Below are 27,203 nucleotides of genomic sequence, written 5' to 3' on the forward strand. Positions count from 1 at the left end.
GGTGGTCAAACAGCACTCGCAGTGTCTCTGCCATAGCTTTGGGTTTAGTGAATTGACGCCCCGTACTGTCCTGTGACGGCGTCTCTGATAGGACAAAAGTTTTCCGCCTCAGCCAATCCTCGCGCCCCGCCGCGTAGCGGGTGTACCCTCTCCACCAATCACAGCCGGGAGCGCTGACGGGGAGAGAGAAGAGCTCCGCTACTTTTGACGGTCTCCCCTCACTTTGAACCGGTGTCAACAAACAACAACAACAATATTTTCGTCCTAGCTGCACCGCCTTGGCAACCACATGTCCAACAGCCTCGATAGTGGCGAATTAAACCCGAGGAGACTGAGACACGAGCTCTTTCTAACATCCACAAATCCAGTTTTTCTTTTCTTTTCTTTTTTTTTTTGTCGTCACATTTGACTCCTCAGAGGGTTGTGGCTGTCCCGGGACACTGGTGCTTGGCTGTAGCCCGGGTAAGGCTAACCCCTAACCGAGGCTAACCGAGGCTAACCTTCCAGGCTTCCACACGGGCGAAAGGGACGGTTTCCACGACGTCCTCCTGCTGTAAACTCGGTGTTGGGGCGGCAGCAGCCTCCCCGTTAGGAGGAGGTATCTGCAGTCACTGGGGTGGTGGAGGTATGACTGCGTTGGCGGGGTCAATACCCAGGATGATGCGACCCACGCTGGCTCAGAACTACCCCCGCAGTGGTTTCCCTCTGGAAGGTAAAGCATCACACTGCCAGAAGGAAGGTTACAGCCCGGGATGTTGACGGAAGATATTTGGTTGTCAGTGCTAGTTAGTCTAAAAAGTCTCGCCCCAAAACTCAGCTTAGAAACACAACGTCTGCACAGTTATAGGACATAGGCTAAGCGTTTTAAAGAATTAACCTACAGCTTATTTCATTTCAGCTGAACTCACATATTTAGAATATATTCATTATTTTTATTTTACAGTTTTTTTCCTCTAAAAAATGTTGGTATAATTTTGAGCAAACTTGTTTAGAGACAATGTCAAATAATTATGCTATTAGTATTATATTTTGTATTTGTTTTAATGGATAATTATTTATATCTGTAAGCTATTGCCTAAAAATGTAATAAGCTAAACCTGTATGGCCTCTTTTGGAGCGTTAAATAAAGCAGCTGCTTCATGCTATAATATCCTGTTATTGGTGTATTCAGTTTTGTTTGAGGTCACTTCAAACTTCTCCTCGTGGTGTTTAGCCTGTAACAGCATGGACCGGATCACTTTAATGACAAGTTCCTCTCATATTTTGATTCAAATGTAGTGTCTACCCCGTTGGGACAAGGCCGAGTCAACCAGCTCGGAGGAGTTTTCATAAATGGCCGACCCTTGCCCAACCACATCCGACATAAAATCGTGGAGATGGCCCACCACGGCATCAGGCCGTGTGTCATCTCCCGACAGCTCCGGGTCTCCCACGGCTGCGTGTCCAAAATCCTGTGCCGGTACCAGGAGACCGGCTCCATCAGACCCGGGGCCATCGGTGGCAGCAAACCCAAGGTAGACAACGCAGATCAGAGGCTCATGTATTAACACTTGTATTAAAATATCTCAGTCATTTGAATAGGAATCCATCCACACTGAATGCTTAACTCTTAACAAAGAATATTAACTTGTTGATGTGTTTAAAGTTATACAGGCTATGTATGAATTGTGCCCCAAGGGCCACAACAAAGTGACTAAACACTGCCACTTTTCTGACCTTTGAAGCAGGGAACAACGCCGGACGTAGAGAAGAGAATAGAAGAATACAAGCGGGAAAACCCGGGTATGTTTAGCTGGGAGATTCGGGATAAATTACTGAAGGATGGGATATGTGACCGCAACAACGTTCCTTCAGGTAAAAAAGGGCAGAAATGAATGAATTTACACATTATTATTTTTATTATGATTATTATTATACATTTTATTTTATTTTTCATTTTTTCCTTAATATCCTACAAATTTAAACTTCGACCACAACAGTTTTACAGCGTAATCGAGGAAATATTTTTTATTAGTATTTTATTTATTAAAAGTAATAAGTAATAAAACCTTTCCCCCTTAAACATCTGACAAAGCTATATACTTTTACTACTTCTCAGTGTTTTCATTTTTGACAATTTTCTAACGCTTATTTGTTTCACATTAATAATTAAATTAATAATACTTTGTCTTTAAAAAAAAAACAAAAACACATATTTATTTTTATTCTTGTAAATTTCCACTTCTTTGATCCGAACTTTTGCAGTGAGCTCCATCAGTCGTATCATGCGGAGTAAGTTCGGGGGAAAAGGGGACGAAGAGGAGGATGAAGATGAAATCGAGAAGAAAGAGATGGAGGACAACGACCGGAGGGCCAAACACAGCATCGAAGGCATCTTGGGAGACAGATGTAAGTGAGCTGCTGGAGTTATTGTGGCTGATGTGGAAGAAAAATAGTTGGCACTTACTTCACTTTATGGGCTTATCTTTTTCATATCAGTGACCCACACACACATTAGAGCCCAGTGGAATCCTGTTGGATCAGATATCACCTCACTGACTCCATATGGGAGGGTTTTTAATTTAGCATTCAGTTGCTAAACTGTCTGTTTGAGCTGCACTTTGGAAAATATTATCATAGGGAAAGTGAAAACTTAACAGGCTGTCCATTCACATATACTCTCTAATTGGGATATTTTCCAGTGAATTAAATTACAGAGGAGTACAATCCCATTTTGCAGGGTGACCTCCTCAAGAAATCTGTGAATCCTGAGTCTCCACGCTTCCAACCTGTTGACTGCTTTTGGGCTTAAAGGAGATTGGGTTTATTTAGTCGTATAACTGGCCTCCATGTGAAGTTTTAGCATGCTGTAAAGTTGTTGGCTGGGGGTGGAGAGTGCGTGTCGTCCTTTGTTAGGAATTCTTTATCGACCATATCTCTCCTGCTAATGCTTTTCCCATGAGGCCATACCGTAAATCAAACAGCAGGTGATGGCTCTGTGCGGGAAAAGGAGAGTGTGTGCACTGTGTGTTTATGTGTGTGTGTGTGTGTGTGTGTGTGTGTGTGTGTGTGTTCAGCAGTTGGTTTTAAAGCAGTGTGGATGATGTTACAGCAAGTCGTTGCACATATATTAAACATTGTTTTATTTTTGTGGATTAGCAAGTGACAAAAGCAGGCCACTCACAGTATTCTCACAGCATATTTAAGTATAATGCCTCAATAAATTATGGAAACAGTTCACATTTCTCTTGGGCCGTTGCTTGGCTGTTTGTTTATAGTTTGGCTATTATTTAATGCAACAAATCGATTTTTATTAGTGTTTCAAACAGCAGCGTCCACTGTAAAAAGTGACCACCTGTACAAGCTCGGATATTCAGTCTCACATTTACTCCAAAGAGCTTTTGTTTTTTTTACTAAATAATTGAAAAATAATTCAAACGACTTAGATAGATCGTTTTCAGTGCAGTTTAAGTTTAGTTATTTTAGAGGTTTTAAATGAGGTTTTAAATTTAGTTTTTCAAAGTGATTTGCATGAGGAACAAGTGCATCGACTCATTCCACCAGAAAGTTTATTCCTATTTAAGAAAACAACTTAAAGATGGACATTTTTACAGTTAAGGCTCAAGCCTCTTTTTTTGGTGAAAGTGGCACCGGATGTGTTGCAGGCCAAGGAATAAAACATGACACACTTTGTTCATGCCCGTCATTGCAGTGTGACACACAGTAGCCTAATTGGAGATGTGGGAGCGGTCTGGGCTCGTTGCTCTCATTAGCCCGCTGCACTCTCTCACTACGTCATTACAGTGGAAATTCGTCACGGCTGGCTCCAAGTTTAATCCAAATGATTACAACCTCCATAATGGACAGGCGACATCTTCTCTTTAACGCATTTGGATAACTGTCGCCTCGCCGGTGAGTTTGTGTCTTTGTAGAAACCAAACTGAGCCGATAATGTGCTTGCCACCCTTTACTCTAAGTTAAATATTTTTCTTTTCGCCATGGAAAATGTAATTAGGCCTATACTTTTCAGTCTAGCCCATTGGCTCGGTGTGTGACAGCTAGAGTGAAATGGGGATGGCTAATTCCTGGGTGAAACACTGGAGGTGATGGTAGTTCCGCCTCGTCTAACTTTAGAGCTGGCGATGTTGTTACTAAAATTTAGAAATTCCTATTAAATATTTAATGCTGTGCCACTTAATAATACACCACCATTCATCTCTATAACACCAGAGACTAAATGGCCCCCAAAATGAGTTGTTCAACAGTTTCCCTCCCTTCTCTTCCCACTGTTTGAAAAAGTTTAAGTGTCAATATTTAGCCCTCTGTTTCCCTGTTAGCTTGTCTCCGTCCCTCCATCACTAAAACAGGGGAGGAGAGATAAAGGACTCTAGTCTGAGGAGACAAAATGTCCCCCAGATGAGTTGATCAAACATTTGTTCAACGGTTTCCAACTCCTCACAAAGACACGCCTCGCGCGCACAACGGGACGCTCAGGGATGAACTTGGGAGACAAAGGCGCGAGAGTCTATTTGAGGCTCACGCTTGGGCTGCGCGCGGACAAAAGGCCAGCTTGGAAACAGCTTTGGCCGCCGCTAAAGAAGAAGGCAACCTGTTTATAATTCAGTCGGAGAAAAGGGAGGGGAGAGGAGAGCTTCTCCACAGAAAAGCCCGACAAAACACACTATGAGGCCGCAATGAAGGATGAATTATTCAGGGAGCGCTCCGGCATGGTTTAGAGGGCCCGTTCACCGAGAGAAAATGGCCGTTTTCACCTACAAAATGTTTCCTTTTGGGGTCGGCTAAAGAAGCCGACTGCCATTCAGAATGACAATTGAGGCTTCTGAAATCCCCTCACGTATTGCCCAAGGATGCGTGCTCGCCCCCAAAACACGTGTGCGCGCACAAATAAGTATTAAACATTTACCCTTGATTTAAGATGCGCCCTTCCCGAAGTAACACAATGCATGTGTTGATAAAGGCGCATGTTTCCTGAGCTAATTTCCTGAACATTTTAGAGGAAGAGAAAGTTCAAAAGAAGTCAGTAAGAAACATTTTAAATGCCAACACAAGCTATAATTCAGATTCTCTGCTGTTCTTTATATAAGTTATACATACATTTAGCAGAGTTTATTTGTTTTTTCTGACTTCAGTGAGCTTGGAATAACTTTCTCTCTGTCTTTTTGCTCTTGTAATTCAGTTCAATTCACTCTAAAAGAGAAAAGGCAACATTGTCCGATTCAGCAGCTTTTGATGAAGTCTAATTGCTGTGTGTCATAATATTCAGACTGTAATTGGTCAACAAAACAAAGTGGCCTTCTCCGCCTTGAAGGATGACGCTAATAATACCGAGACGTCTCCAGCCTCTAACTCATGATCTATTATTGATTCTTTGATGATTCCCGGCCTTGCCCCCTCGAACATTAATAATGTCCTCTAAATGATGTCGATATTGTGCTATGTCACATTTAATGACGGAGGGAGTGTATTAAAGAGTGTTTTGGGTGAATGGGGACCAATGTTCTCCCCGGAGAGCCCCGTTCTGGCCCGGAGCGCAGCTTCACAATGGGGGCCCCGGCCACCCGTCCGTGCGCAGCGCAGCGCTCGACTCCGAAAACTCAAACCCCCCCTTCTCGGTCCCCCTCCTTCCTCACCACTTGCTCCCCAAATCTCTTCAAGCAGATTAAATCGACTCTTTTATTTCATCTCACTTTCATCTGGAGAGCAACACCGCCCCTCTCCCTCTGTTTCCTACTCTTTCTCTCTGTTTCTCTCAGCCTGCGGCGCACAGCTCGCTTCTTATCTGGGCTGCATCCTTGTCCGGAGCGCACAAAAGATAGCCAGTCCACTTTCCTAAAGTTTCTAATTGAGTTCTTTAAGAACCTTTTGCGGTTTGATTATAAATATTCAATTTAAAAATGTCATGCTTAAAAATTGATTGCAGTAACTAATTCTGATTATTATCAAAGCCTAATTTAAATATTTTGTATTAGTTAAGATGGCCACCACCTTTATTTTTATACTTATGAGTCTGCATTGGAACAACATATCTTGTGACTTTTCAACACAAGACATCTTATAGTCAGTCAGTTAATATATATTATCAGCTAATGAAATAACACCAAACTATCAACGTAACACCAGTTTTATACCTTATCAGATTAATAATATGCAAACCAAACATTAAGCCCCGTTTTTCTATTACCTGCTCTCTTTTCTCATTATCATTAACTTGAACTCTTGAATGGCAACTTTAAAGCAGTAATACTTAGGTGGGCCTTAGGTGAGATATTATTATTATTGTAGGTAAATTCCCTACACTATGTGTACACAGCCTGTTGCTCAGACTATTGAATGGTTATAATTAAAATGTAATCTAAAGACTTATCTTTTGACATATAAATCTAAATTAAACCACATGTTCTTCCAAATCCCCATGCAATAAGCAAATATAAGTTAAAACAGAAAGAAATTCATACTCAAAAATCTCCACCCCCTCTCCATTTTCTATCAAATCTTTATATATTGGCAGTAAGGCTGGCCCTCCAGGCCTGTTGCTGGGCTGTAGTAATTAACCCTGGAGACAAAGTTAATGATTAAAACAGTCACGGTGTCCCCGCCTCCTCCCTCCTCCTGCTTCACATTTTCACAGTGTATCTTTTAGAGCCCATACTTCGTTAGGTGAAATTAGCCAGATAATACAGAGGAGCCTTGTTGAGGGCCGATACATTTCCATTTAGGCCAGCCCTGTGTGCGCACACACATACACATACACATACATGCAACCACATGCATAGACACACATACACACACACACACACACATTCCACTCTCCAATGCAAACAGTCAAAGGGATAACTTTATTTGGTGAAAGGGGATCCTGGAAAGGGCTAATTGAATAAGCCCGGGATCTTTGAAAAACCCCTACCATGGTGAGCGCAGTCATCATGTCATAATTAGGTTTATTGAGGCGCATTCCTTCAATCTGCCTCCATTCCCCCGGGCTCATTGTATCCAAGGCCCAGGCCAATGGCTGGGGGACAAAAGGGAACCGTGAGCAGACAATACATGAAAGAGCCATAAAGATTTAGCTGGCTTTGTCACAGAAACAGAGTGGGACTTTGTTTGTGTAAATAATGCGAGTGAATGAAGAACTTGGGTTTCTTTGCCACTTCGGGGTGAAGGATGGCGTGCTGCAAATGTAATATGTGTAGGCACACACTGGATCAGTGCCAGGGCAGAGGAGAGGAGGAGAGGAACGAGAGGATTGAGGGAAGAGGAGTGATAGGAAGATTAGAGGGAACAGAGGTGGAAGCAGAGAATGGGTTTGCGATGTGTTTTGTGTGTGATGATGGTGTTTGTAGAGTTATTGGAGTTTTTTACATTAGCTGTGGTTATCTTAAGATCAGTGAAACCACCTAGACTACTTCTACTACTACTACTACTACTACTACTACTCCAAGTGTGTTAAGTGTTTACTGATAAACGGATACATTTTTCAAAGATAAAAAGTGACTTTTTAACAATTGTTCCAGTTGCACATATTTTATTATTTTTATTTTTATATATTTTTACACACTAAATTAATAATCAGTGAGTTCAATTGTTGTTGGATTCTACAGTTTCCCATGGAAGAAGGAGCTTGACATGACTTATTCAATGTGCAAGGCTTTAGGGCACAGTGGGCTGGAAATCAGAAAAATAATAAAGTAGCACCCCCCTTGAATTTTTAGATACTGAAGGATTCACACTCATTTTTAGAATATTAAACATGATATTTCATTTTAATGATTTCAGTAAGTTATAATGCTGAACCAATTAGTCAATTAATCAATTAGTCAATTAAAAGTAATAAAATAAGAATAACAGGCAAATATTTTGGTAATGGATTACTCGTTTAGTTCAGTTCTTAGGCAAAAATGCCCCAAATCTCACATTTTAGCTTCTCCAGTGTGAGGATTTTGTGTTTTTTTCTGTTGATTGCTTTGCTTTTTGGGCTGCTGATCGGACAAAAAGACCACAACTTGCACTTTTTAATCTGAATTTTTAAAAAAACATTTTCTAACATTTCATAGACCATGGATCAATTAATCGAGAAGATAATCAGCAGATTAATTGATAATGAAAATAATCTTTAATAAGCAGTTGCTGTCTCATCAAATCTGACAAAGGCAGAACCAATAAGCCCTCGATGGATCTTATAATCGCTGTTGGCTATTACTGGCCTGAGCCAAGTGTCTGGTGAAGAGGGCTCTGTCTGTCTGTTGAAAGAATGAATGTGTCACTCAGTGAGTCCCTGGGCACGAGGGCAAAAGGGGGCACGAGGGCCAAGTGGCGAGCACCAAATCACTCTCCTCTACCCTGGGGCTCTCGCTGTCTCTCTGTCCCCTCTCTCCTCATCCCGCACTCCTCCCTCTCTCGTGAGTTTTTTCTAATAAGCCCATGCATGATGACTATTCAAGCATGAAAACATAGTTATCTGCAAATGAATGGCTGCTCTATGCTTCATTAAAGCCTCTTTTTCCTTTCACACTCTTATTGTGACCCTCTGATATCAATTCAAAGGACAATTAATGAATGCACACCAACTTTGAAGTCAGGGTGATTTTGGAGAGGGAGGGGGGCTTGTGCCTGTATGTGCATGTGTGTGTGTGTGTGGGGGGGGGGCATCTGGGGTATTCCCCCTTCAAGACCCGCTGTAGCGCCCCAGCCTTCACCCGTGATGGACTAGCCACATTGAGCTGAGAGTGAGCGAGCCCCAAAGACGGTTTGAAGGGAGTGAAAGAGTGAAAAGGCCCAGCGAAGGTCAAGTAGAATGGCTTGCCTTAGAATAAGGCCCCTCTTTATCTGCTGCAAGTATGCACTATAGGCACAACAGCTGGGGGGAAAGGGAGGGGGAGAGGTTGTTTTTTAATGTGCATGAGTGTGTTTGTGTGTGTTTCTGAGAAAGTAAGGAAGAATGCGAGTGCGTGTGTTTTCCTCTCATGCATCTGTCTGTGTGTTTGTGAGCATGGTTGTTTTGTGTGCATGTGCATGTGTGTGTATTGGGGTTAGGGTTGAGTGTCAAAGTTTGCAGAGGCCAGCCAGAGGCCAGTAAATGCAGCATCTATGCTGCCGATGGGGGGACAGGCAGCTGTCAATCACCTGACTGATGAAGCCTGACTTTCATTCAGAGCTTTGTTAACTAATTAGCCCAGAAGCTTTTGTGTCACGTTGGGAAAGAGGCTTAAAATGTGTGTTTATGCTGTAGTCACGCCATGTGGGAATATCTTTTGTAATAACCGATGTGCACGCTCTCAAACTTGAAGGCATTGAGCAGACGCAGAATTAGGGTTTTTGATAGATACTTGATCATATTGGTTTTTGAGCTTTATAGCGTAAGCTGCAATAATGCAGTGTTTGATGAAAATAATACACTTTGTACAGGTCATTGAATGAATGCACTGCTCAGTAGAACCTGATTTCAGGTATTTCCTTGTTCAAATATTGATTCATTGCCAAACCAGGAGTTCCTTAGTAATATTTCCCATATGAAAGTTGAGGTAGATCTACCCTCAGCCATATAACATGAATGCAGCATTATACAGTACATTACTGCTATACTAAATCTCTCAGCTCTTACTATACTTCACAAATTAAATAGCTCTGGATCAAATTCCTTCCTCTTTTTTAAGCAGGGTCGCAACAAGATACTTGCATACGGCAAGAGTTGTATGCGCTTATGGACTCTTCATCAGTTCATAAGGAAAATTAATAGCTGCTGTAGTCAGTAGGGGCAACCTGACAGCAGAATTAAGAGAGATGAAACTGTCAAACATCCTCTTTGTCAAGTACACAAACTGGGAATGACAGTTAACCTGCTAACAGCTCACCTCCTTGTTGGACTCCAACAAGTTCCCCCGCTGACATGGAGTTATGAGTCATTTTCAGAGTTAAAAGACAGAGAAGAACTGCGGGGTCACAGGGCCACGGAGGGTCGCTCTCCCCCAGCGCTACACAGGAAACAGGGTTAGAAACACATTTAGCTACAAATGACAGGTAACCATTTCCTTATACCCCCCCCACATCCTCAACGACTCACATAATTCTTTGTTGAGAGCATCAGGCTCCTTCATACCCGTTGTCGTGACATTTTTTTAGAGCATAACAAGGCTGTGATTGACGACATCATTGCTCACATCATTTTTTTTGTGTGTAATCATGATCCCATGCTTAAAAAACCCACAACAAACACACACACAGCTCTGACACACTCATTTACAGGGCAGCTGTGAAGGTTGAAACTCCTCCTTAGCAAGTCAAGTGAGTTCACCCTCCAGCCCCCCTCCCGCACACAAACACGCACAAAAATCCACATGCACTCACACACACGCACACCATCTTTTTCTTAACCCACCAGAGAGAGTCACAGATGGGTCCATAAGCTGTCAGTAAAGCCATTATCTGGCCCAGCATCTGCCTGTCTTGACTTCTATATACTGTTTAATGCAGTCGGCCAGTCACTTAGTCCCCCGGCTCCTGAATAGGAGCAGCATGGTCGGCCCGCCCAAATAAATGCTGCGTTTGTCTCCTCTGCCTTTTGTTTTGTGTTTTTTGAGAGGGGTAGGTGGAGAGAAGGGGGGCAACGTGTCAGAGGCTCAATTTACCCTCACTATTAACCAAAGCCCCAGAAGAGTTACTGGGATGTCCGAAGAGGGGTGTAAATAGTCCACATATGGTCAGTCAATTCCCCCAAGTCCTGAAATCCAAGTTTGACACATCCCCTTTCACTCCCTCTCTATCTGTCTCCCACGCGCACACACACACACACACACACACACACACACACACATGCATGCTCAATGTGTACTGTCTCATGTCTCAGTGGACATATTTAAGCCTTTGTGTCCCCATCCGACTGCCCCCCCCACTCCTAAAAAAATCAGCAATGCCGAAGTCTTTCCAACAGTCTGTTTCAGCTAAATCCTCTATTCTCCTCCTTCTTCTCCTCGTGTTTCTCTTCCCTGGGATGGCGCTGCACGGTGGGATCCATTTTGGGCTTTCTTGGCTCTGGAGAGGTTGTTTTGGCTTGGAGTCCCATGCACTGTGTGCCTCTCAGGGCTTCAGTTTGGTTAAATTAAACAGTTTTCTTTTCTCCTCTAACCCCTTCCACCCACCCCCTCCAACTGCTCCTCTCTTATTTTGCTTAATGCTTCTCAGCTCCCGGGCGATCTTGCCGATGCTGCTTTTCCAGGCCTTCTCCTTCTCAGATAATTTTACCCTTTTAAGGCTCATGTTTTCTCATATTTCGATGGACTGACAAGAGCCAGCAGCATGTCTGCAACCCCCCACTCCTTTAAGCTGAGGTGGAGCAAAATATACAGAGAGAAGTCAAGTGTTTACAGCGGCTATAAATACAACGTTTTAAGATATAGCATATGTATACAGGCAGGGAGCGATATGACGGTTAGAGTGGATAATTTGATTGGCCGAGGCTATTTGACGGTGCCAAATCGATGTGATCAGATTTTGGGGATAGCGAGGCGATGACGGCAAACGGGGCACTCTGAAACCACAGGTTTACAAGGTTGGAAAAGATCCGGGCAGCAGGGGAAAGGTTTCAGCCTCTTCTCTCCCCATCTACTCTTCTCTCTCCTCCTCTTTGTCACAGTAGTAGAGGTAATATATATCCTGATGCTGATTTGGCATTATATTTCATCAGCACACAGATAATTTTGGACAGTATTGTGTGTGTGCTTGTCCACACTTAAAGGCACGTGACCAAAGGAGGGGGTACTGTTAATGGATGCTAAAGTGGAGGCGCCTCAGGGCTGACAAGCTCGATTAACGTAGCCTTAAAATGCATGTAGAATCAGGGGAAGCCCAGTGCTGTGGACGTGTGTACAAGGTCATGTACTTGGAGCGCTGTAGCCTGTGTGTGTGTGTGTGTGTGTGTGTGTGTGTGTGTGTGTGTGTGTGAGCTCCTGAGCCAAGCTGTGGGGAGTAGTGAGCTTCAGGGGGGAAATTGGGTGGCTGCCTTCCATTTTGGCCCATGTTTGCAACACCCTCTATGCCCCATGTGTCACCCCATGAATCTTCATCACCTGCCACTTTAATCTGCATTACATTATATTTTAGTGTTTTAAGGCATGTGGTTGATGCTTAAGCAGACATGTGTGATGAGTGCGGCAGCAGAACAAACTTTTTTTTCTTTTTATCCTTAACAAACACACACACATAAAAATCCAGCATGTTGATGTGAGTTTGTAGTAAATAAAAATGATCCATCACCAGAACAAGTTTACTGCCTAAAAAGCCACAGTAGAACTTACATGTTGACATCTTATACATATAGACTCATATTGAATTTGAATTTTTTGTGACTTTTGCTGTAAAATAACCCTACATTTAAAAGACTGATCAGGCTACAGTAAAAAAGTATTCTTGTGATGTGGAGTCTTTAAAAAAGGCTTTCATAAGAAAGTAAGTTTATGTTCACTTTCTAATAAAATCTAGTCTAATAAGTCAATGAGTCTGGTGAAAAAAAAAGTCAACATTTTTTAAAAAGAAGGATTTTTTGTTTTATAAATATTTGTTACATCTTATTTTCACCTTTAAACCATTCACAGTACACAGAAAATTTACATATTTTTCCAGCCAAGACACGAACACACTGATGGTGGATTTCTCACTTTTAGATGCCCCGTAATTATTGTTACAGCATTTTACTTGCAGCTATACTGGCGCTGAGGAGAAACTAAGAAAAGAGACAGGCAGGATTTTAATGCTTAAAGAGAGTTGGTGAAGAGAGAAGATGGGGGAAATCATCGATGTTCTTCCTTTCACCTCAACTGGTTAGTGTCCATGCATTGAACAGGGCTCACAACATGTACTACGCTTCTACCAACTGCAACAACAACAAAAAACAACGCAGATGCCCAGACAGACTATCCCCATGGGTACATTTACATTGGCAACAACAGCCCCTGTTGCCCCTCTCCATCCCCTCAGGTGCTCTTACAGTTCCCTCTGGAGGAAGGGGGTAGTTTTTTGGGGGGGAGGGCTAGAATGCCCCCGGCTGTGCCCCCATCTACCCCAACCCCCCCCCAAGCCCTCTGCGGAGCCTCTTTATGTCCCCCCCCAGCTCCCCCCGTGGGGCAGGTGACAGCCCTCCACTGTGAAGGGCCGAGGGAGCCATGACGGATTCCACAGATGGAGCGTGGAAATCGCCGGCAAAGACCTCAGCTCTGTGGAGCAACAAAGAGCCCGAGAGTCACAGAGAGAAATATGGGTGGAAAGAGAGAGTAGGGGGACAAAGACAGGCTGCGAGAGAGGGTGAAAAGGAGGGAGAGCGAGATCGAGAGAAGAGGGAGGAGAAGGTGGTGCTTGTTTAAGGAGGGTGGCGTGCAGAAGTGCAAAAAGTGTGTTTGTTGGGGCGAATGAGGAGTTTGCTATTGTTTGGAGTGAAAAATGTGCAAGTCTGATGTTTTCTTCTACATTTTATACATGCTGGTTTCCATTCCTATCACCTAGTGTTCTACCTGTCAGCTGTGTGATGTTCAGTGCAATGCATTTACTCTCTTGGTATAATGTGGCACTGACCCAGATTCCCCAGCAGACATCGTTATCATTTCTTCCCATCGCCTTATCTTGTTGTATCTTAACATCAAGTGATGCAGCAATCAGACGAAGTGAAGTGAAACAAATGAGCCCGTTTGAGCTCTCTGTAAAGGATCTGATTCATGATTGTATCACGACTAGACTCCCGAGACTTCAGAGGTGCCACTCTGTCGCTTCTTTTGAAAAGTTCTCGAAACCCCGGTAGCAGTCATAACCGATAGGTAATTCCAAAGTGATTAAGGATTTTCCCGGCCGCCTCAGCTTTCCCAGGGCCCAAATCCCTGTGAAATGCTGAGGAACGTGCATGCTGCTAAAGTCGGGGGGGAAGCGAAAAAGCATTCCTAGCAGCCCTCCTCTATGCAGGAACTGGAGGGGGAGGCTACAAAAGGCCTCATCTCTTGTTTTTCAGCCATCCTGTCCAAAACTCCAGAGCCCCACACTCCACACCCCAAATTCCTTCCCCACTAGCTAAAACACAAGTCCTGTAACCCCACTAGTCATGGCCTGCAAAGTCCTAAAAGTTTCTGTCACCGTGTTGAAAATCATAGTGTGTAAAAAGTTGCGAAACAGTTGACTGAGTTGATGTTTGTAACCTCAGTGGCCATTTTGATTTTTTTTCTTCTTTTCTGTTCATCCATTTGAGAACATGTCCACCATTTTAGTGTTATGGTCAGTCGTTTATGTTAAAATGCTAAACTCACATGCAGGTTGATAAGGAGCGAGCGTTCTATGAGTGCAAAATTGCAATATATTCAGCAGAGGCTTAAGGCAATGTCTCCATTTCGCTCGCTCCCCCTTTGAAAATATTTTACTTATTGCCTCCCTCATGCTTGAATGTTTCTTTACCAATTTGCTCCTAATGCATGTTAAGTTGACTCCCACTGCTATTGGTGTTGCACGGAGAAAATCGCCGAAGGGGGAGAGAGGATCAGTTTCACATGAGGGGCCCTGAGCTATTTGGATTCTCTTGTATTTTATTGTTGCTTCTGAGGGGGAACTAATACAGTGTTGCACACAAAACTTCCCCTATGCTGAGGGGGAATTAATTAAGTGTAACACAAAAAGTGGGCGCTCTGGCCTTGGTGAACTTAGAACGGAGCCAATGGAGTGTTTGAAGTAGTGAGTTAAAATCCAAGCTGCTGGCTTATAGAACATAGCTCACAATAGTATTAAAACTGATCTGAGACAGAGATGAAAAGCAGAAACACAAAAGCTGTCAGGACTAATAATAACACTGCAGCTCAGTCAGGCTGAAGATCACACTGTCAAAAATATATAAGTTTTTCAAATTTAGCATTGTGATTCCATTAGTCATTTATTGAGCAAAAAGGCCAAATATTCTGTGTTTACAATTTTTTAAATGTGAGGATTTGTGTTTTTTTCTTTGTTTGCTATAATTGTAAATGTAAAACTTTGGCGTTTATACTGTTGATCAGAAAAACTCCTGGATTTTATGGGCATATTGGTGATTTTGAATGACTTGACTTTTTCAATCACTGTATTATATTTTTGATTCTCTGTGACTCTGAACTTGACGTATATATATATATATATATATATATATATATATATATATATATAAATATATATTAAGACTTGATACTGACTCACTATGATATCACAGTGAGTGCTAGAGAAATTGTATAGACCGTAAACTCATATGTGTGACGAGACAGAGAGAGTGGATAAGTAGTTTATCCTTCTTTCAGGAAACTGCTCTTGGCAATCCAGGCTACTGTCCACACACACACACACACACACACACACACACACACACACACACACACACACACACAAACACACACAGACGCGCGCTTAAAGAATGGCCCCTGGATCCAAATTAGCCTTTTGTGTGGCTTTTAGTCCACCAGTCCCCCTGTGGTGCCCTGGGAATCTTGTCCATTGGGATTATTCCTCAGGCTCAGAATATTCCTTCTGAATGGAGGTCTGTTTGGCCACAAGACTATGAGGAAGAATGATGCCTGATGGTGCATGTCTGTGTGGGAGTGTGTAAAGAAAAGAAAATACCCACTAAAGTAAATGATTGAAAACAGAGAGCAAATCAATTGATATTTTATGATTCTGCTGAACAGCCACCATAACAAAAAATACACTTAAAGCACCACCAGCATCAGCATGTTTGCTCTTCAGCAGGGTTTCAAAGGTCAGGTGGTCGCTTCAGGTTTTATAAAGCTCTGCTGAGGCTAAGTTAAGAGTGTGTGTATGTGGGTTATCAGGAAAAAACCTTTCATTAGCGGACAACATCAACTTCTGATATTTGATACTGGGAGAAAATCTCATCCTGACCGATTTCCTATTTTTCTGTCTCCTGCATTTGAACAGCGAGTCAGTCAGACGAGGGTTCGGACGTAGAGTCAGAGCCTGATCTGCCGCTTAAGAGGAAGCAGCGGCGCAGTCGGACCACCTTCACGGCAGAGCAGCTGGAGGAGCTGGAGAGGGCCTTCGAGAGGACCCACTACCCCGACATCTACACCAGGGAGGAGCTTGCCCAGAGGGCCAAACTCACCGAGGCCAGGGTTCAGGTATGAGAAAACTTAACTTAAAACATAAAAATGTTTACAAGATAGCAGCAACACTCTGCTCACACACTGACTTCTATCTGACCTAACACACCAGCATGCAACTTGATGACCTATGAACATCCCTGTCTCACACACACACACACACACACACCCACATAAACCCTATGGCTTTATACACTCTTTGACCATTTAAAGGCAACCTGCTAAGCTCTGTTTGCTTCATACAACAACACACTCACTCACACACACACACACATACACACACACACACACACACACACACACACACACACACACACACACACACACACACACACACACACACACATATACACTTCTCATCCACACTCCCAGGGGCCCAATGTGGACTTACCTATTTCTGATCTGGAGTCCAGTAAATTCTCCTCCACAGGCTCCATATGGGAAGTGTAAGCAGGCCCAGCATGAGTCCTGTCCATATGGACACGGCATGTCACTCACACACAGCCATGATACACATCTTACCCCCACACACGTACACACTCAACATTTCTTCTCACTCTGTCTCTCACCTTCTTTTTGAGCTTCACACTAATAGAACTGTTAGACACTTTATTATTTTGTGTACAGTATATGTAAATATGTGTTAACTGTGCAAACAAATATAGCTACAGCTTTTTTAACTGTGATTTTTTAAATCTTTAAAATGTCTGCTAATACATACATGGATGGCAGCATTAAAAACTGTAGTCTGATAAACAAACAACACACACACTGATCAAATGTTGTATCTCCATGCACAGCGGCTGAGTCCTTACTGCAGCGGCCTGGGTTCGACTCCAACCTGCGGCCCTTTGCCGCATGTCACCCCCTCTCTCTCTTTCACTCCTTTCCTCACTCTTCTCATGTAAAGGCATTACAAGAAATAGAATAATAAAAAAAAACCCCAATCATTGTCCTCCTCCATAGGTTTGGTTCAGCAACAGGCGGGCGAGGTGGAGGAAGCAAGCAGGAGCCAATCAACTGATGGCATTTAATCACCTGATCCCAGGGGGTTTCCCACCTTCAGCCATGTCAAGCATCCCCCCTTACCAGCTCTCTGACAGCGCCTACCCCCCCTCATCTATAGCACAAGGTAGGAGACAATACAGACTATGGAAATGAATGCAGTGGTTGACGGTTCACATCTGGAGAAATATAACGTACTGCAGCAAATAAGTTCAGAATAGTTCTATAGTATTCATGCTATGAGCATGAGGTTTGTTGTTGTCAAATAATAAACTTTTTTTTAGAAAATGAAAAGAAGTTTTGTTCTTATATTGATGGCATTGCATTTTTCATTTGGTTTGAATCCAAAACCCATTTGTGGTAGAAATATCTCACCACAGAGAGACATGTAATCATTCTGCAATTATTACAAAACGTTCAACTGTCTGATAGTGTCTTTATCTTGAGGCTCTTCTCAGTGTCAGTGAAATTACTATCCTAAGTGTTATTCTTTTTTAAATCATTAATATTCTATTAAACAAAGTATATTTTGACAGAGGTATTGGTCTTTATTGCATAACCAGAGAGTCTGTTAGTTTTGGATTGTTTGCTAAATTAAAATTACCTATAATACTGTAGGAGAAAGACTTGATGAAATGACTTTGTATTAAAAAAACTAAAATGTCTTTATACAGTTTGAACAGACATGTTTTCAAATATAAGTTTATATTGAGTCAGTACAGCAGTTTTACCTCTGCTTAAGGGATAAGTTAACACAGTAACAAAAAGGTCATTGATCCCACCACCAACCACTTAGCAGTTACATTTTGCAGTTTTTAACTGACAATCCTTAACTTTGTCTGTGATGCCTTTGGTAGTGTCGGAGCCCCCCAGCACGGTGCATCGCCCCCAGCCTCTCCCTCCCTCCTCGGGCCACCAAGCCCCCGGCGGTGGAGGGCAGGGAGAAGGAGGATCCGCCTACTGCCTCGCCTCAGGACGCCACTCCTTCTCAGGCTACTCGGACAGCTTTGTGAGCCCCGGAGGACCGGCCAATCCCATGAACCCCGCCATAGGAAACGGACTCTCTCCACAGGTGAGACTAAAATATGTGTATTTGAGCTTCTCAAAGCCAGACACACAGCTCAGTCAGTAAAGCAGCAGACTGCACTGCTGAAAGAAATGTAATTTAGTCTCAAATTTAATAGATGAAAACTTTTTTCCTAAAATAAATTAGTGAGAAAACTCCACAATAACAGTTTTAGCCTTGAAAAGGAAATCCATGGAGACAACTTTTATAGTTGAAAACGGATACTGCATTAATTTGTTTTAAGAAATACAAAACGGTAAAACAGTTAGAAGATTTAAGTTTGTTTTTTTGCAGTGTATTTATTTGACAGAAATAAGACTTGTGTGTTTGACACTGTACACACCTCTAGAGACTCAGATAGTTTGACTTGCATGAATAAGACCAATAACATGCCACACCAGAGCCGCTGGGCAGAATTAGATTTGAACATGATTTCAAAGAGTTGAACCCGGCTGAGATACGCATGATTTACACAGCTTCACACAATACATCAATACTCTCTTCAAGTAATATTTCAGCCAAGTGTGGAACACATAAATGCATGCGCTCACTGATTCATCCACTTGTCTACTAACTGTACGTTCTACACACACACACACACACACACACACACACACACACACACACACACACACACACACACACACACACACACACATACTCCTCTGCAGTGCTGGAGGATGGGTCACTCACTCTTGGAGAAGAAAAGTAAGATGACTCTAGAAGGACAGAGGACAACTGAGTGTGTGACAAATGAGAAGTGAAAAGACAATTACAGTCAATTATCCAGGCATGAAGGCCCAAGGTCTCTGCACCTAGACAGAGGGTACAACAGAGGAGACAGAGGAGCTGGAGACCCTAACAGGCAGAAAATGAGATTTCAGCCTGACGCAGTCTGACTCCTCAGAGAACAGCAGTGTGAAGTCAGAGACACACTCGCACCAATGCACACAGGCTCACAGGTCCACATAATTACAGGGACACACACGTGCACACGGTGTAGATAATTGATCAACTCCATGACATTTTAGAGGATCAGTTGAGGATTTTGCAACATCTTTTACACAAATATTACACGACATGCTTGAGCAGCATGGCTAAGTCAACTTCTCAACCTTCTGTTTAGATGGGACGATTGATAACTGCATTTTTTTATTATTTCAAATACAGCAGCAATACAGGGAACGCAGCAATGTTTGCAAGTGTTTGGGGCAGTAAGTGTGTGTTGCGAGAAAATCCTATCTGCAGAGTTCGTCCTTATGCTTTTACTTTTGTGAACTGAATAACCATCATACATGCTTTCAGACATGCAGACATACGCTGCTGCATGCATTAAACATGAACAAACTGAATATCCTTTACAAACAATATTGTGCATGGAGGCAGCTAGACACAGCATCCTCGTGGTCATGTATGTGTGCACAAACACTGCTACACACTCTACACTGCTATACTATAGCCTCAAGGGAAGCTTCTCGTGATTGCATTCTTAAAATGTTTGCCTTGACATTCCCCCATGTGAAAGCAAAGGTTCTAATTTATTTGTATATATTTCATACAGCGGGGAGGGAATGTCCTGTCTCAGATGTTGCCCCCATCCCAACATTCTTCCCTGCTAACTCCTGGATGCTCTGATTTAGGCCGCTGGCAACGGCGGTGCTCCGATATGAAACACCCTGGACGGGCAAGCCAGCAGCCATCTCATGAGGCAGGGAGAGGGTCAGGAAAGAGGGATGATGAGTAGGGGTTTGGTTAAAAAGATAGAGACCAAAGATAAAGTAACCAAACTAGAATTCATGGGATTAAAGAGCATGTATCCCTGCTCCCTGTGGCTTGTTTAAGCCAGTTTATCCTTACTCTCTTTCTGTTTAAACCAAACCCTTCAAACACAGGTTAATTTTTTAGGAAAATGTTACCGGGCATGGGAGGAAACACAACTCCCCTCTCCAAATCAACATGGACTCCTCCACTCACCTCCCCTACTTGGGAAATGATTTAAGCAGGACCATGTGTGTGTGTGGATGTAGAATAATATGTCACTTAGAGGGCCAAGAGGGCCAAAAGAGCAGCGTACCTGCTTCTTATTAGGGCAACTGGAGGAGCCTTGAGGCCTTTGCTCTGTTGTGGAGGAGGTGGGATATGATACATTTAGAGGTAGCAGGTTCACTTAAAGTTACTTTCTTAAGTGATAAAGCCAGTCTCAATTTATTATTAACGGTTTACTGAGCACTTTGATGATGGACAGGTAAATCCAGCCAGCGTTGGGGGGGGGGGGGTTGGTGGTATCGAGTCTGTTTTGAAACCAGTTGAAACTCTTTGCCCCACAGCTCTTTTCCGTCCTTTGCTGGCCAAGGAATATTCCCCCAAATTTGATTATCTGGTCGCTAATAAAGACCAGGTCAAGAGCAAACGCATTTCTCAAACTGCAAATCTATTCTGAGGTTGAAAAGAGCCGAGCTCACACAGACCTTTCTCTTGTGTTATCTTTGTCGGCATATCTCTCTCGAACATAAGTCCTTATCTTGTGCCATGGGTTTTTGGAGCAGTGTCAAAAAGGAATTTTAGAATAAGTGGAGCCGTGGATCTGAGACAAATTGCTTAATTCTTCCTTTCTGGTGCTATCTCTGTCTGGGAGCCTTTTGATGTCAGCGACAGGGGGATTTCCTGTGTGTGTGTGTGTGTGTGTGTGTGTGTGTATGTGTGTGTCTGAGTGTGTATGTTTGTCTCAGTGTCTGTGCTGATTCATATTATACACACCCCTGCGTTTGTATGCTAAAAATTAGAGATATTTTCTGTATTATGAAGCCTTGTCAGAAACTAAAAATACAACAGACACAACATGTCTTCCACATGTGATCCCCCACTCCTCTTGTCTTATTCATAAAAATATACATCCTTTATTTGCTGGCTAGGGTTAGCGTTTGGGCCAATCACTGTTACTTAAAAATTTCCACACAGCTTGTTTTTCATAATTCCACTGACGATGTCGACATGAGCAAACAAATGAAGGTTTTACTGTATTCTCAACCATCCTACAGAACTAACTTTCAATTCTCTCTCCTTCATTCCTCCTTCCTTTCTTTCCAATCAGGTGATGGGTCTGCTGAACCCGGGCGGTGTGCCACATCAGCCCCAAAGCGACTACGCCATCTCCCCTTTGACGGGCGGCCTCGAGCCCCCTGCTGGCATGGCGGCCAGCTGTAGCCAGCGCATGGACCACATCAAGGGCCTGGAGGGTCTCACCAGTGTTCCCTCCATGTCAGCTCTGCCCTCCCTGCCCAGCTCCCAGTCCTACTGCACCCCCTCCTACAGCTCACCGGGCTACACCGTCGACCACGTGGCATCCTACCAGTACGGCCAGTACGGACAAAGTAAGGTCAATAGACTTCACCTTTTTATTCTCACCTTTTGCCTCCACAGCCACATCTGCATGAACAATGTCAAACAAATATCATATGTAATAATATAATGTTTGATTACACATTCACTCAAAAGCTTTACACAACAGTTTACAAAAAATAAAAAAAACTATTAAATAAAGACATTTTGTTATTTAAAAATAAATATCTATATTCTTAATCGTTAAGCCACCGACAGCAAGGACTCAACTGCCTGACATCTGACAATTTTCACCATACAGTGATGGAAGAATTATTCAGGTCCTCAGTAGTAAGTAAACGAAACAATAACAAACCATAAAAATACCAGATTACAAATAAAAGTCTTGCACCAAAATGTACTTAAAGTATCCAAACTAAAAGTATTCATTATGAAGAATGCTCCTGTCTATGATCACATTATTGGATTTTTGTTATTGTTGCTTAAATAACATGTAAGCAGGATGTTAGACAGGGACTACGAATGGAAATGAGCTTCTGGCTATATCTGCTGCAATAAATTTATTATGCATGGTCCCAATGAAATAAATAAATAATGTATCTGGTTGAGGTCTGCAAATTTGAACTACTTTCTGGTAGTTTAACCTATAACAACGTGTCACATTTATAAGCTCATTATATGTTTTGTGTTTAAAATCGTCAAAGTAACTGCAAGCTGTCAGATACACATAGTGGAGTAAAAAGTTCAATATTTCCCTCCAAAATGTAGTGGAGTAAAAGTATGAAGCAGCACAAAATAGAAATACTCAAGTACATTAAACTTGTAATTAAGTACTTTAGGACATTGCTTGACATTAAATTGCATTTTCACTAGGTCTCATTTGTTGTTCTGCACAGTTCTCCTGTGTTAGAAACCTAAATGGGAACAGAGCAAGGAGTGGAAACACACTGACAGTTTGATTTACAGGCAGTTATATAGAGTTGGTCATTACAGAACAATGTTGTTGAATAGCTTCATTCAGTGATATCTGTCAACATTTACCAAACTATTTTTGAGAATATGTTTGTCTCAGGGCTTATGGATCATGTGATCACCAAACAACAAACCCATAGGACTGACATTAAACAATTTGATGACCTTTCCAGCTTCCTAGTGCAAACCGCTGACTGGGTTTTATTGTGGCCTCTCACTTATTTTCAGTGACAGAATTAAGATGAAAACATCTGAACAACATCAGCCGATACAGTGTGTGATTGAGGTAGTCCAGTGTTTTAAGACACACAACTTGTAACCACAACTTCCTTGCTTTGATTCCAGGGATAGTAGTCGACACACAGGTCGCGGCCGTGCTGCTTGTTAAAGACATTTTTCCGGGTCCAGTCATGCAGTCTCAAGTGTTGGGGTTAATTGCGCAGACCTGATTCCATCTATGAAGCGATCAGCCCGGCACTGATACTGAAATCTGTGGTTAGGTGCACTGTAGAGTCCGCTCCAGTAGTGTGTGATAGCCCTCCTCAGAGAATACCTACCTGTCCAGCAGTCAGAGGGTCTTTTCACTTCACATTACCGTTACTTTAAGGGTTAAAATCAACTTCAAACAACTCTCCATCGAAACTTTGGAAGGCAACGTCGTTTTCCGTCACAGCGTGATTACAGCGGCCGCCGTTTCCAATTTTGGGTCCACAGGGGGGGTTGACCAATCAGGTTCATCCACTGACCTTGTGGCAACCTCGAGGCAACCGGGCCCTTCAAAGAGCAGCGTGGCAACAGTCCAACGAGGCTGACTGCATGTAGGCGGCAGGTATCAAATGAATATCCGACTTAATATCCGAGAGCGGCAAATGTCTAATGAAATATCTCGGTCAAATATCTCAAAGTGAACAGAATAAAGAATTAGGGCGACACACATGAAAAACCTCCAGCATGTGGCACGGTGCGTGTGTACACACACACACACACAACACACACACACACAAGCTGAAAGGCAGCCACCGGGACAGCACACGCACTCACATAGGCTACACCTCCACAGCATTTGGAGCCCGAGCAGTCCATCTTGATGTGATTAATCAGTGCGACTGGATAGCCGGTGTGCGGTTGGGTTTGGAGCTGCGGAGGAAAGGTCCTTTCTGGGGGTGGACGGATCCTAATAGCCTCTGGCAGGGCGGCTATTGGAAACAGGTGCTAGGACTGAGGTCAGCTGGGGAAGCAGTGTTGAATGTAGAGCCGCTCCAGGTTCCAGTGTAAGAGACTGGTCCACCCTGCCGCACATTTTGACAACATGTAGCTCTCGCTGGACTCCCTCACGGAAACTAACGTGGTAGTCCATGAAATGCTTGCTTGTTTTTATTTAGGTAATGTCTCTGTTGCTAGGCAGGCGGTGCACTGGTGTTTTCGCTCAGCGCTTCACGGAGCTCACCTGTCAGTCAGCGAGCCCAGTACTGCAGCCTTTCTGTTCGGATCTTATGTTGATGAGGTCTCTTTACCTGCTCTGACATGGATTTAAAAACAAACAAACAAACTATTGTTTATTGTTCTGTCCAGGCTCACTCTTTAACAGCTCAAAATCATGAATTATCATCAACTCATTGCTTACAAGCTTGACTTTAAAGTGATGACATGTTTCAGGCCGCTACAGAAAGTGGCGCGTACACATTACTTCTGTTTTGGGTCTCCAGACTCCAGCTGTAAAACATAGTTAAATACAATTAGTACTTTCTACACAGCACTACTCTTCCCTGCGCATTTAAATGGCTCTTGTCGGAGTTTATAGGAGGCCTCAATACGTAACTAAGAGAAACAACTATGTAGGATAGCATGCTTTACATTTATTGTGATTGTAAACAACAAACGAATGAAAGAAAATACATATTTGTACATATAGCATATAAAACAGGTGTAACAATTCTTTACGGTTATTTCCATATTTTGTCACCTTCATCAAATGTGCAAGATCAGTTTGTGGCAAAGGAAAGACTTACCACTTCAATACTTTTCTACCTGTTGACTTTTAATATGATCAGAAGTAAAAGAAAACAAATATTATAGCTCACTAATTAAAGGAAAAATGCATTTATTATTCTTATTATTTTTACACATACAGCAGTGGGATCTGGGACACAAAACATCGAGTTCATGGGCTTTCGTGTCAACACAAGGGTTAATCAGTGCATTGACATTTTTTGTAATTTTGTAACATTTAAAAAAAATAAAAATAAAATATATATATATATATATATATATATATATATATATATATATATATATATTATGGGTAATTTATAGGCTGATTGCTAGTTGTGCTACATTAAGGCCAATGAATAAATACAATACAAATTATTCTGAATTTCTTCACCAGAAAAGTCAACAATGAACTGAATACACAAAGTTTGACAAATCCACATAAAACATTTGGTGTCTGGTCAAAATATTGTGGGCAACTTTAACATTATGCTGCATGTACAGTAATGATGCATATATCCTACACGACACCCCAGATATAACCTAAGAGCCTTCCAGTGTGCACTTTTACTGTCATTGCACATTTTGGGCTTTTTTTTTTTTTTTTGCTGTGAGTGTGTGAAATCCTGTCTTTATTTGAGGCATCTTCACACTTCTGTTCTCACATCCCTCTCCATTGACCTTACACCCTGAAACCACTGTTAGCACATGCTATGCTAACAATAGCCATATGTTAGTGGAATGGCACGTTCATGGCACACACATGCCCAAAATTTATTGCGGTCATATATCTCTTTTAGCATCTTTTCAACTTATTTTTTTCCAAATCCTTTTTCACTGGTAGTAATTTAACAACGGTTTCATCCCTTTATTTTTTTTTACAGGTGCCCTTCCTTATTTGAGGCCTGAAATCACCTGATCGTGAGCTCCGGTCTTCACAGAGGGACATTTGTGTGTACAGCGATGGAAATCTTTAAATATCCGGACCAAAATGTTGTCACCATTTACCAGGACACATTCTCTACTGCAGGACATTATATTATTGATTCTGGGTGGAGAAATGGACAAAAAAAAGAAGGGACCACAAGAAGGAATATCAGACCAAAAACTGTTGATTGACTGTGAACATTGCTGCATCAGTATTGCAGATGACCGGCAGAGATGTCAGCGCTTAATGTGGTTAGCTCGGTGGAGTTCTGACCATCTGCAGTGCCATGAAGAGGCACAAACACCATTCTCTGACTTGCCTTTGGAGTCTTTGTGAGGACAGCAAACCCAAATCTACCATCACAGACTACCAGCCTTTGAGCCGACGCTTGAAGGAGCATGTTTACATATCTTAGGGCCACATGAGTGCATATGTAATTCCATGTATGTCCAAATTAATCCCCAAATTGTATCCACTGAAAGGGGAAAAGAAAAGGGCTTTGTTGATTTTATTGCATTTATTTGAGATCTCTGCATCCCACACATGGAGAGAAATTCCAGAGGCAGAGAAAACAAACGTGAGCAAACGAATCTGTGGGTCTTATTGTATCAGAAACCCTAATGTACACCACAGCTGTACTGCAGAGAAAGTTCATTCAAACATTCCTCCTCCCCCTCTTGTCTCTCCCTCTCACCCCTTTTGCCTTTCTGTCTTACTCCTTCTGTCTCATTGATGTTTCAGACGGTGAGGCAGGGATCCTGGCCTTTTGTAGTTTTAGAGAGGAACTCGGAGGAGGTCACGGGGCGACTTTAGGGAAAGTGACAGATGAGAGAGCAGTAGAGGAGGGCGGCGGAGAAGTGGCTTTAAGGGGGTGGTTGGGGGGAGGGGGATAAGCAAGATCGATCACAGGGTTAAAAAAAACCCTTTAAAGATCTTCTCCCGGCGAGAAAAAGCCACCAGGTCACAAGTCACGACCGAGAGACACTTGAGAGACCAAGAGAGTTTAGACTAAAGACAGCCATTCTCCCAGCTGACCAGAAGTGCAATATCATGTATCTTAGAGTCAAGCTCGCCATTAAAACAATAAAAAAAACATGCCTCTTAGAGTCTTACGAAACACTTTGGATTCATACTCTGGATCTAGTTTGGGACTTTGCAAAGGAACAACACATGTGCCTGTGAAGGCTTTTGGGTCCAAAACAAATTGAAACATTGTTAATATTGCTGTAACAGGACACTGAGGGGACCACATGTTGTAAGGACTTAAGTCAGTGTAGCGTCATAAGGACAAGAATGAATCAAGGGAATGCCAATATAAACAAAATGACCAGGAATGACAAAGCCAAAACTGTATTTTATTTTATTTTATTTTTTTGTGTTGCTTGGGACCTTTTTTTTTTTTGTTTCCATTTTGCATACACAGGAAATATCGATTAGGTTTCTAACACATTCCGGACATATTTATTGTCACAACTGTGCTGTATGTCAACATCGTCATTGTAGAACTTCCCACAATGTATAAGTGAGTGACATTACTTTATCCACCAAACTGCGGCTCAGAATAACAGAGCGTTCAGAAGCACTCTTGTTTTGTACATCCATGTTAGAATGAACCAGTCCTTTCATTCCTTTGATATATTTTTTGTATTATTGGACAAAGCGATATGACATAATGTCATGTGTACAAGCGCATTATCACTACTATTTATAATAAAATATAAATTCTGAAAATAGCTGCTGTTTTATCCATTCTTTATTCAGCTGATGGTAATTACTAAATGGAGTCTTTGTATTTATTTTTGCC

General features: G+C 42.4%; 1 protein-coding gene across 6 annotated transcripts; it reads left to right on the forward strand.

Moving 5' to 3' along the window:
* Window positions 1-223: 223 nt before the first annotated feature.
* On the forward strand, window positions 224-27,132 carry pax3b (paired box 3b). Of its 6 annotated transcripts, none has more exons than XM_051397279.1 (9): window positions 224-712; window positions 1,279-1,514; window positions 1,725-1,854; window positions 2,245-2,388; window positions 15,919-16,118; window positions 17,067-17,232; window positions 17,963-18,177; window positions 21,263-21,547; window positions 25,356-27,132. In XM_051397279.1, the coding sequence occupies exons 1-9, from the start codon at window positions 628-630 to the stop codon at window positions 25,371-25,373; spliced, it is 1,479 nt and encodes a 492-aa protein (XP_051253239.1). In that variant the 5' UTR covers window positions 224-627; the 3' UTR covers window positions 25,374-27,132. The 6 variants fall into 6 exon arrangements, with proteins under 6 accessions (XP_051253239.1, XP_051253237.1, XP_051253242.1 ...); XM_051397277.1 differs by having other exon boundaries at window positions 21,263-21,542; XM_051397282.1 differs by having other exon boundaries at window positions 1,725-1,782.
* Window positions 27,133-27,203: the final 71 nt, after the last annotated feature.

Source organism: Dicentrarchus labrax, unplaced genomic scaffold, assembly GCF_905237075.1.
Source record: "Dicentrarchus labrax unplaced genomic scaffold, dlabrax2021, whole genome shotgun sequence".
NCBI classification, from domain to species: domain Eukaryota; kingdom Metazoa; phylum Chordata; class Actinopteri; family Moronidae; genus Dicentrarchus; species Dicentrarchus labrax.

What these genes read in the sequence shown, in the direction of transcription:
- pax3b (XM_051397277.1), top strand. Translation starts at nt 628, where the DNA reads ATGACTGCGTTGGCGGGGTCAATACCCAGGATGATGCGACCCACGCTG. An exon ending in CAGTGGTTTCCCTCTGGAAG is followed by an intron (nt 713 to 1,278) that starts GTAAAGCATCAC and finishes ATTCAAATGTAG; the next exon opens with TGTCTACCCCGTTGGGACAA. An exon ending in AGGCATCTTGGGAGACAGAT is followed by an intron (nt 2,389 to 15,918) that starts GTAAGTGAGCTG and finishes GCATTTGAACAG; the next exon opens with CGAGTCAGTCAGACGAGGGT.